General features: G+C 32.9%; 1 protein-coding gene across 1 annotated transcript; it reads left to right on the forward strand.

Annotated features, from left to right (window-relative positions):
* The first annotated feature begins 4,148 nt into the window (after positions 1–4,148).
* On the forward strand, positions 4,149–7,382 carry LOC128993792 (uncharacterized). Its single transcript, XM_054417800.1, has 3 exons — positions 4,149–4,247; positions 5,915–5,964; positions 6,911–7,382. The coding sequence occupies exons 2-3, from the start codon at positions 5,923–5,925 to the stop codon at positions 7,334–7,336; spliced, it is 468 nt and encodes a 155-aa protein (XP_054273775.1). The 5' UTR covers positions 4,149–4,247; positions 5,915–5,922; the 3' UTR covers positions 7,337–7,382.
* Positions 7,383–12,174: the final 4,792 nt, after the last annotated feature.

Raw genomic sequence — 12,174 nt, forward strand, 5'->3', positions numbered from 1 at the left:
TAATATGTTGATAACATTCTTTAACATAAGAAGAAAATGTACACCAATACATAAATTCAATCTCCACACAAATTAAATTCTCAACAAAATAAAAATATAATACAAAAAATATTATTAGTGAAATACGAAACTCACACATAAACGTTCCAGTTATCAAAATTTCAACATAAAAACATTCGTACTCATTCAACATTTACCGAAAACCGACTCCAGCAAACAGTATCTTATACCTTTAAATTCCAATAATCCGTGGCAACATAAATTGGCAACATTCCTTTTATTAACAAACAGATACAATGGTAAAAAATTAAATGCTGCCCCCAGACGTATAGGGAACTCTGTATGTAATGTATGTATATCATGTTATTTTATGTTACACATTAACATGTTGCATATACAACACGAGTTACTGATCCACAGGTTGGGGCAGGGAAGTATCCCCTTTTAAGATGTCAATGTGAGTAGTGGGGATGTGCTGGAGGAGTGGGGCTCAAATGACGCTGTTGCTTTGGTATTTTCTACTAATATCACTGTCAGTAGTAGGCATGGCTTGGTCGAGTGAGAAATGTGCTTTTACAGTCAAGAGGTATTTTCCCAAATATCAGACAATTGTTGCTGTGCAGCGTGCGCTGCAAACTTGTTATCGGATGGCCTGCCGCAAAGCTGTTACATTTTGGTGTCGTCGAAGGACTTCCATGTATGTGGTGGTGTATTGCAAAGGATGTTTTGAGACTAAAAAACTGTCTGAACACCCAGAAAACATTGAATTTGTCATAAGATCGATTTTTCAGTCTTCTCAACATTCTGCTTGTAAGCATGTATCCGCACGGGCGTTGTCTTAATCGTATTGTGCCTCGTATTCTCCATGATATGAGGGCCTACACCTCCATCTATACAAAATGGTAGTTTGCTCATGAACTCATACCACGGGACTGGCAACAACGAATGCCGGCCTGCCTCATGATGCTCGTTTATTTTTAGTGACGAGACACACTTCAATGTTTCTGAAGCGGTAAATAAGCGACATATGCTCTATTGAAGTTATGTTAAGCCTAGGGTAGTTCACGAGATGCCTACATGCCTTTCAAGATGCAATTCACCTTGAAGATGGCCGCATTCCACAACAAATGCTTCACAGAGTTATAATGAACTCCAGAACCAGATTACAGCAGGGTATTGACAATGAGGGAACACCCTAGCATATTACGCCTATGTCCAGTCGTTACTTTCATTTGGCATTAACGTATGGGGCGGAGCTTTTCCCACTGTTTTAGAACCTCTCTTTGTCCTTCAGAAGTTATTACTCAAAGTTTGTTTCAATAAGCCAATTCGATACCCCACTAACACATTATTTCGTGAATTATCCTTACTCAGTGTAAGACAGTTATTTATTAAATTTCTTTCAATTCATGTTTTCAAGAACTTCGATTCTATTTTTAACCAAACATCACATTCTTATAATACCCGATATGCACAGAATGTCGGAATAACTACCTCCCATTTAGCCAAGTCTTACTCATTAACAAATTCCTCTTACATTTCTGAAGTTTTATATCGTAATGTTATCTCCCGTTGTAATTTTTATCATTTATTTCATTCTCCATCGATTACTATTTTCAAAAAATACATCACTGGCTGTCTTATAGAGTGGGGTGCAGATGAATCAGAACTCCTAATCAAAGCAGAGTACAGGCAGACTTGACCCTACTTTATTCTCTCGTAATTATTACTGAATTACTAACATCGAACATTCTTAACTATAGTATGTCTATGCCCACCGCCTTGCCTCATTCCTCAAATTACTCATTACACTAATTTAGCCTCAGAATAGTTGACGGTACTTTACAATTATATTAAATTACTTGTATTTTTTAAGATTTTCTAAATATTTATGAATATTATTGTTTTCCAACAAATACGTAATTCACTGATAGCGACTGAGCCTACGCACAGGCTTCCAGCCCATGTAGGCTTATTTCCTAAATGACTATATTAACATAGCTTTCTCTGAAACCTCCATCATTTGTTATTATTATTATTAAGTTTACATGTATTTTTATAATTACAGTATTTATTTTATTCATGCAATAGCTAGTAAGGTGTCTGTTTCACTGGAAGTTTATGTTTATATTTTATTCTGTTGAATATTTTTGGAAATAAAGTATATTTTGATTTTGATTTGATTTGACCCTTGCAGGATGTGCTGTTTAAAACCAAGTAAAGCCATTTAAAATAAACTCCCAGATGTAACCTTGTAATCCCAATATAAAATTTGGTTATACAATTTTAGGTTGTCTTTTATGTACCTTCAAAATTCGGGATACTTCCCTGCAAAAACCCTATATATAAAATGGGAAATTCGCAAAAAGTTATCTATTATAAAAAACTAGCAGAGTACCCGTCCTTCGTACGGCAGTTATACTTGGCTTTGCGTTTTCCAATAGGATAGGACACGGTTTAAGAAAATTTGGTTCTTTTAATTTTCGGTATGATGTACCCTCACATTAATTTAGCGGCACATCTATCATAGCCTTAATGTCGGGAATGTGAGATCCACACAAAAGCTTAGTATATAGATAATTATGTTTAACGACAAAAATAGACTAATGTTTTACGAAAGCCTAAGAAAAATGTTAACAACATATAAAATTAAAACAAGAAATTTATGCATCTAATTAAGTATTTCTTTGGATGATACTTAATGTTCTATTCATGCTTTTACTCCATTGCTAGTAAGACTTTTAAGTGGAGAAGAGATATTGGTCAAGGTCTAGAAACATGATAAAGATAACGGGTCACTTATTGATAACACTACGTAGTGATTCTTTGGATGAAAATAGATGAGAAAATCAATAACACTTTCCCAAAATCACTTTGCTAACCAGATTTCCACCATTTTGTTAATATTACTGAAAACCGTTATCTTTGGAAATTTTCCACCGGTCTTTATGAAAAATTGGTATGTGTGTTAAGGTAGAAGAGGCCCATGTTGGAAAAAAGTTATCTTGATTCAACCTAATATTAAAAAAGGGTGGCTATTTTAATTGTTAAAACTTTAAATACTAAAATATTACTGGTTTTATGAAAAAATGTCAAAAACACTTTTATTTAGAATTTATAGATATAGATTTTTAGTTTTCTATCGAACGACACAAAGTTCAAAAAGATCGATTAGAAAATACCTGAAATATTATGATTTTTAGTTGTAAAATGGAGTAGAATAAGGCTAAGCTAGCCAGGTTTGCATCATTTTCCAACTAAAACTATTGAACTTTTTGAACTTGGTGTTGTTTGATAGGGAACTTAAAATGCTATATGAAAGTGTTCCTAAATTGTTTCATAAAACCAGCCATACTTTAGTAATTATGGTTTGAAAAGTTTCAATGACCGTTATTTTGAAATTTTAAGTCGATTCAAGATATATTTTTTTTATAACATGGTTCTCTTCTACTTTAACACACAAACCAAGTTTCATAAAGATCGGTTAAAAGATGAAAATGTTTATGTAAAAGATACAAAATGGCGGATATCTGGTTAACAAAGTGATTTTGGGAAAAGTGTTATTCAAGATTTTTCTCTTTATTTTGATCCAATTTTGACTTGAGTTATATCCCTATCTTTTTTTAACCCCCTGTATATTGCAAAAGGCATGTTGTCAGTTGAAAATGTTGCTATAAATATAATACAGTGTAGAAGACATACGTTTTAGAATAAATGATCGTAGTTGAATTAGACCTCCGACACATTGTGCTATTGTCAATTACTGATTTACTTTGTTACTTAACGTTTCTTATCCAGTATTACAATAACCATGACAGCTTGGGTCATATTGCACAGAAGAAAATATTAACAGTTTAGCACAATAACTAGACCTTTCTAAAACATCCTTTAATCACAGTGTAACACTACATTACTCTATGCACATAAATTTTCTGCATAAAATCAACTACAGCTGTTACAGAATGCAGTGCTCAAACGCTCTATCATCGATATAGGCTATACCCATCGATGCGCTATATGCCGAGGCTCTACGTCACTATGACGTCACATCACAGTTGCACCACAGCTGATTCATGCTGGGTATTCTTATATCCCCTCCACCACGGGCATTGGAATTGAGCCGGTCCGATTCATTCAAACCTCAAGACCGCAACTGTACCGGCGTCTACTCACGGAGTTGTACAAGGTTGCACAATAGTTTCACCGATCTTTTCCTGTGACCGCGAACTTGAACTGGACTCATCCAAGTAGGTTCACGTGTTTGGAATTTTTTTAATAGACTAATATGTGTTTTCAAGGTGGAATTAATTAAGTAAAATCAGGATTTTGCGAGAAAGAATGGGTTTGGTTTAAATATTTCTTTAGTAAATAAATAAATAAATAAGACCTTTATTTAAAAGCCAGTTTCAATATGAACGTTTTTTTATACTATCTCAAGTCACTAAAACTAAACTAGCCTAATATATTTGCATAAGAAAATATCTACAGAATAAATTTACAATATACATTTTATTACGTGTATTCAAGTGGTAACCCAAAAATATATTACAAATACAGTACGATATTATGGTATATCAAAGAAATTTCCTCCTTACTTATTCTTAATGGCTAAAGATATATCAGTTGTAACTAATTATTTTCACAAGTCCAAAGGACAAAACACATAAATGCACATAGATAGTGTTGTTTTTGGATGTATTAAGTATAACCCCACAAAACCATTTAAAGAACTTTGAAGTGTGTTTAGTCAACTAATTAAAATACATTCTTACGGTAGTTTTGAAAACAAACACCATATGTCACGCCCATGAAAACTTTAAATTTAGTTTTTAACAGTTTGACATTTATTTTGGAGACAACCCTGTAAACTTTAAAACGATGTTTGAAAATTATTCCTACTTTACTGTAATAATAAAAAGTGTCCCTCGAAAGATTAGTATAACCATTCTACAAAGAGGAATTCATATTTTTCAAACAAACATTTTTTTCGAGTATCAAGCTAATTTTTAATTGCATGATGCGGGACAAATACTGTTTTTAAAAAGCGTTTATGTGTTGAGTTCAGAGTATGCCGAGTTTGTTGACAAGACTGTTGGCACTAAACTAATACAATTAAGGTAAAAATTGCTGACTTACCTCATTTTACAGGTACAGTTAATTCCACCACCACCCTCCCCCCCCCGCCCAAATCCACTACTCTGACAACCTAAAGCTGACCCTCCTATGACAATTTTATTAACAATAATTTTTTCTTACCATCCTTACTTTCTTCTCCCACTCATTTCTCGTATATCTTTCAAAGCCCACTCCCTACAGCATACAATTTAAATCATATGAGCAAATACGGCTTTTTATTTATATCACTATTTAATACACTTAATACTACAATAGAGTTGTCTCTATGACAGATTCCGATAAAAGTTCTTCTGTTATGGTCCTTATAATTCTAAACAAAACAGTGCATCCCTTCATTCCTGTTAAAATTGCTGTTCAAAAGTTAATGAAACTTTTGTGACTTTACCTATTAAATATCATAGTTACTCTCATCGCTACCCATGATAAAGGTTGTTGTCAAGCTAATGGGAGAAAGTATATGTCAGATTGCTGATACCGTTTATTTAGTTTCTTTTAGGACACCTAATGTAGCCTTAAGTTAATCTAAACAGGGCGATTTAAAAGATCCAAAGACACTCTTTATCTATCTATTATATTAAAAGTGATTGTGGTCATTTAAGGCCTTTTACAAAATAAAATTATAGGATGATAGCACATCATAATGAAGCTTAGAGTGTGTAGATTGTAGAGCTACACATTTCATTATACCTTAACACATAGCTACTAACATCAGGTAGGCCCGATAAAGTTTAGGTATAGCAATGTAATGGATGGAAACATAAGAAAACTTGTGTTTTAGGTATCAAGATGCTCTTCCCTGAGTCCGTGGAAGACGTCTGTATGATTGTGGTAGGTTCATAAATAAAACAACTATTTTGATATTAGATTTCATCTGTTGTTAAACATGAACCCTATTTTGATGTCTTACTCCTAAAAACATGCAGTATTGTACATCCAGCTAGACATTTCACGCTCACAATCGAGTAAGATGTATCAAAAAGCAACGTTTTCAAATATCAGTTTATTGAAGTATATAATTTATGCATAAAATGATTAAATGTAAAGTTGCAATTTTATATTGTTCAATCTTTGTTTAAATAAATGCTAAAACGTTGGCCGCAAATCAAGAATAATCACGCGAGTATGAATAATATTTTTTTGATAAGGAGTATGATGTCTATACATCACTGTTATTTATAAATGTTGGAAGTATTTTAGTCTATCTAAATCGTCTTAGAACTCCTTGAACCTTTCAATCGTTTTTGATGTCAGCGCATGTAGATATTTGTATATATTTGATATGGAAACAAAGTACCCTAGGCAAAAATGAATGAAAATCTAACACGTTAAAACGTTTATCAATAAATAAAAACTCACTTTTGAAAGTTTAAAAAGTCGTTCTGACGAAATACCTATGAATTGTTATTGAATATGCGTCTTTAGGCCGTAGATGTAAAAACGTGTTATGTACTTCAGAAATAAATAAAAAGTTTGTTTTCCTAAATAAAAATGGTTGTTAGATCAAGTATCACGATACTATTCTAATGGTTCAAGAACCATTCATAGCCAGTCACAGAATGTACTTGCGTCTAAAATTCTATACAAGTATAGACCTATGTCATACAAAATGTTATTCCGTGTTAAAATTCCTATCTTCGTCAACTGAACTTAGTGGTCAGTCTGCTAAGTAGACATCACTAGTCTTTTACAGTCTTTAGTTCACTGCACTGAACAGTAAGTAATCTACAATGATGAATAGTTGACTTCAGATTTTTTAAGCTAAATTCTTTTACAGGAAACGTACGGGCTACTCAATGAAGAAGTGGAGGACTGGATTGACTCTCTGGATCGCTACATGGACCAGCTTTTGGCTTCGAGCCAACGTCTCCTGGCCCAGAAGGAGGACCTCTGCCGCTATAGGGAGGAGGCTGAGGGGTACAGTCAGGAGTGTCGTCAGCTCCTGCAGGAGGTAGAGGTGAGGGTGAAGTACGACCAGAACCTTAAGGTGGTCGTGGAGTTCCTAGCGTGGGAGTGCTCCCTTACTGCGGCGTTGGCGGGGGAACTTGAATCCCAGGTAGAGGAAATGACCAAACTATATCATGCGGTGCATGACCACTGTGACATGATACGTGATTACCGCTATCTCCTCGGAGATTATCTCAGACATGAAGATGAGCAGAGGAACTACGATCAGAGGTCGACCTGCAAGGACGGGTATTGACTATATATATGGCGGTGAGTAGTAGTTAACGGAGAGTAATGGGGATGAGTAGAGTAGGTTAGAGGAAGTAGTTGAGAAGAGATGCAGGGGAGTAGCAGGTGAAGAGGGGAAGGAAATACGGTAGGTAAAGAGTGGTTGTGTAATGTTAATGTATAGGAATAAGGAGTTCAATAATGATAGATTAGTAGTGAAGAAAAAATGGGCGAGTTGTTCAGGGAAAAAGGTTTTGAGTGAGTTTAGTTTAAAATAAATGGACAGGGTTAGTGGTTTACATTTGAGGATGAGTTCAAAGGGACTGGTGGAGTCAGTGATTAAAAGAGATATAATTAATAGTAATGAGTAGCTCAGAGGGAATAGTTGGGACTAAATAGTTCAAGAGGAAGGGTTGGGACTTGTTGTTGGGGGTTGTGGAAGTACAGTATTAAAGTATTAAGTACTAAGTACTTTAAGATAAATTGTTTTGAGTGAGTAGTTGAATGATACTCTTTGAGAATGAGTAGTTCAGGCAGAATGTTTAGGAACGAGTCATGAGTTGGCCAATTGAATGATTGGAGATGTGAATACAAATGACTAATACAATATTGTTCGTAAGATTAAAGGAATTAGAGAAGTATGAAAGGATGTTTTAAGGAGTTAGATAAATACTTGTCATACTAACAAGATTGTTCGATGTATAATAAAGAGATTAAGGAGCGAGTCACAATTATTCTGAATCAAAGGAAGTGACAAATTTGGAAGTTATAGAAATGATGGAACAACTTGATATATAGCTAAATATAAAAGAATGGCAACGATTAGAGGGATTAAATTTTATGTTACACCCTATACTGATTCATGGTGAGTAATAAACAAAGTCATAACACAAGGAGTGAGTAATGATACAAATAAATAAATGTAGATTATAAGTGAAATTAAGTGAAAACATAGGCAAAGATGCAGAGAGGAAGTATTAAAGGGTTAATGTAGAGAAGTGTATTATTTTTACATTTTGTAAAGATGGGGGCTGTAAAACTTGGGAGACAGTTATATATGAGTATGAATTCTTTAGAGAAATTGAGGTGAATTAAGTTTTGGTTTCCAAATTCAAGAAAATAATACACAAAAAATAAATCATAGTCTAAATCATTGTTAATTGTAGATAGGGGAAACAATGTTTAACATTGTGTCTTGGCCGTTTAATCTTGGTCAAGCAACAGAACTGTTTGTATTGTGTGCGATCGTCTTCCATAACTATTTGTTCAACGTCTCTTGTCATATGCAAAAAAAAAACAAAAAAAAATACTGGAGATTTGAGTTTGAACTTAAGCGTAATGAGATCGTCAAATTACATTTAATACTCAATCTTTATAGGTTTATTATACTATTGGATCAGCTAAGGTCAATTTTAAGACATGTTTTTATTTAGTAAACACAGATAGTGAACTTGATGTTTACTGTTTACTGTAATTTTATCAGCCTTATAACGGTTATGCCGAAGTAGAACAGCATTATTGGAAATTATTGTAATCTTGTATTATTACTTAAAGGTAAACCGCGAACTTTAAAATATACAATAACACTTGTTAGAGGCATCAGCGCACTTAAGTGTAACCACAGGAGAATGACAATTTAACAGATTTGTGTTTACAATGGTAACATAATATCCAAAGTCATTAATAATCAATTTTGTTTGTTACAGGTCATGAAGATCCGGTTATTATATGATATTATAATATGGTTTATTGTTTATCAAATTAAACATCGAATAATGTAAAAACCAGTTAGAAAGATGTATACAGTACGCATCAATGTGGTCTACGTTACAGAGGTAAATATTATTTTTTTTATTACTTTTGTAAACATTAATGGTATAGTAACCTATTATGTAATATAGATGAACAACCGAATGATAAAAATGAATGGTCTTATAAATGTGAGGTGATCCAACTTAACTTTGCGTCACAAATTAATATTAAATCGTGTATATCAGGTTAATTTTGAAACAAGGATATGAATTATCGAATCATTCATATAAAATTAAATGAATAAATTTTACTGAGTGTAATATGTTGGCTGATAGCTATAATATTTTGTAGTACTGAAGGCAAGGTGAGTTATTCTGTATATATCAAAGTAAGGTCATAAAAATTAAATATAGTCTACATAACTCTGCTTTCCTCTATATTATTGTAATATTCAACAGATTAATCAGTTTACAATTAACTCTAGAATGTCAAACGATTCATCCATTTCATTTTATTGCCGAAGCAAACCTGCAAAAAAAGATAATTTAAATTTGTTCGATTGGATAAAAAAAATATTTCCATAAACATGACATATATATTATTTATTTTCCATTTAAATGACATTAGATTTAATGAGTGCTTAGGTTTACTGCTACCGGGAAGGTAGCGAACTCATTCAAGTTTATCTCAACTTACACCTTCAAGTCAAATTTAATTAAAATCGGACCACTCAAGCTATCGCGTTCATCGACACGCATATTTAAAAATTTAAACGAATTGTGTTTTTGGCCTTTGGTGACATCAAAATTATAAAGTATGTCGGTACCGGGTCTAGGTGTTGCCGTGCCACCTACGGACATAGCTACAGTGGAATTCACTAAAAGTGACCAAATGTTAAAAGGGCTGATTTCGATCTACACGAGATAAGTTACTTTGAGGACACTTTCAATTGACAGCAAATATTGTGATTGTAGTTATATAGAAAAGCCAATATTCAATAGCTAGATTTCTTATTATGTTTCTCATAATTACATGATTGAGAAATCTTTAGCTACGCATAGTTAATATCAATACAATATATTTAGCGTTATGAACTATTAAGCAATAAAATCTTACAATTTTTCTTTACGTTTCAGGCCATTATGGAGCATCTCTAGTCCCCAATTAACACATGATCAACTTACTGATCTTAAGAATGGTGTGTATGAACACAAAACAGATGGAAAAAAGGTAAATTTACATTTGCTTCTTGAAAATGTTTTTCTCAACTGAAATAAATTACAAAGAGTAAAGATTTATTTTGAAATAGGTGAAAAATAAATCATGTATGGAATATAAATTTTATATCGAGTAATAATACATTTTTAGAACAGTTTGTAAACCTCTTAAAGCACGTTTCATAAATTTTACACTGTATTTTAAACACCATAAAAAATGGCAATGTTATGGTAATGTTTATTCTATTTTCTGTATTGTTTGTTTCACAGCGACTGTCTTGACATTATAAGGAGTTTCTTCAGAGCCATAAAACAACTTCGGAGAGACAGTCTTGCGTCTGAAAATGCTAATAAGCCAACGAGCTTAACAATGTAAATAAAATCACACTTGTAAATATATTGTTTTTGTTTATGAAATTTTGCTATTATTTATAACCCTTATTCTATATAAATAACACTGATCCGATCTCTGCTTAGATATGTAAACTACATCAAATCAATAATCTTACAAGTCAAAATGCCTAAAAATAAACATTAACGAAATTTTAATTTTGTCTTCCGATTTCTTCAACAGAAATGTGATTCCTATTGATTATCTTTTAATAAGATAACATAAAATATGTAGTCGTAAGGTTTTTTGTTATATGGATCTGTCAAATACATTGTATACTTTATGAAAAATAATATAAAAATATTACATTTATTAATATTATCCTACTGTTATTGTTGGCAATAGATTACTATTGTCATACAATTTGTGAAACTATCAACATAGAAAAAACTCATTAAAATTTCTTCTGCCCTGTATTAGACGTAGTTTTTGCACGTCAAGGCAACACAATCATTTTTATGTTTGTTTGTGTTTGTTTTCGTTATTTATTCGTATATTTGATGTATTTTGAAGACTTTCTGACGACCTCCTTGGAGCGACAACCACGTCTAGGGTAAGTGCGTCGAAACCAGTAGCCATTTACACTACCAAGGATTACGTTGGCAACAAGGTATTTAACCTCGAATTTAGTAGGCTAATTGTTAAGTGATCCGGAAGGCAACACCTCAGAAGTAATTTATAAGCTTACTTTTATTGACGCTTCTGTTAATTTATCTAATAAAAAGTTGTAATTGATGATTCTCGTGATATGTGAGAGCAGAGCCCAAGTAGGAAACTGTCAGTTTCAGTTAACGAACGTCAAAAGTTTGCTCATCTCAACTTTGGAACAGCAGACGTTAATTTTGTTGAGAAACACTGTATATCACATGACAGCTTCAAGGACTACTTTTTAATTTACTAAGTAACCCCTTACACTTTCTGAAAAAAAATTCCGAAAAAGCTATTAAAATTAGTCCTAGCAAAATTATCTTCCACAAAGAAGAAATACTCATATGTGCGGAAGAAAGTAGTTTCTTTGTATAATTTTTTAAATTAAGAGATGAAAAAAGATTTTGGAACGATTTGAAAGTTACGCTGGATGTGGTAGGTGGCTTACACGAAATTTTCTTTTAAATAAAAATATTTGTTAAAGCTAACGTGAAAATTTATTTTTACACCACTCACGGTATCGTGAAAAAATTTTATTCCGCCCTTAATTTTAAAAGTTGTTTACACTCTACTTAGGCTTATTGTGAACACTTTTATGACGTAAGCATATTACCCAGCAATCCCTTCGGTTCTACAGTCTAGTCACGTGACCAATATGGCGCCGACAGACGCGAACGTCTCTCTGACATGATTTAATAACTTTTAAAGCCTATTGTGTCTCTTTTACGTCTTACTTGTCTTGTTTTTAAACGTACGCTCAATAATTGTTGTTTACAGTCGTTTGAAAAATTGTGAGCTCTAACAGGTCACTTACTAGGTCTAAGTAAAAATATAACTACCCCATTGCGATTACAATTC

This window comes from Macrosteles quadrilineatus, unplaced genomic scaffold (genome assembly GCF_028750875.1).
Source record: "Macrosteles quadrilineatus isolate MER2022 unplaced genomic scaffold, UCM_ALF_1.0 Scaffold_5__1_contigs__length_97177068, whole genome shotgun sequence".
Classification (NCBI taxonomy): domain Eukaryota; kingdom Metazoa; phylum Arthropoda; class Insecta; order Hemiptera; family Cicadellidae; genus Macrosteles; species Macrosteles quadrilineatus.

What these genes read in the sequence shown, in the direction of transcription:
- LOC128993792 (XM_054417800.1), top strand. Translation starts at nt 5,923, where the DNA reads ATGCTCTTCCCTGAGTCCGTGGAAGACGTCTGTATGATTGTG. An exon ending in AAGACGTCTGTATGATTGTG is followed by an intron (nt 5,965 to 6,910) that starts GTAGGTTCATAA and finishes ATTCTTTTACAG; the next exon opens with GAAACGTACGGGCTACTCAA.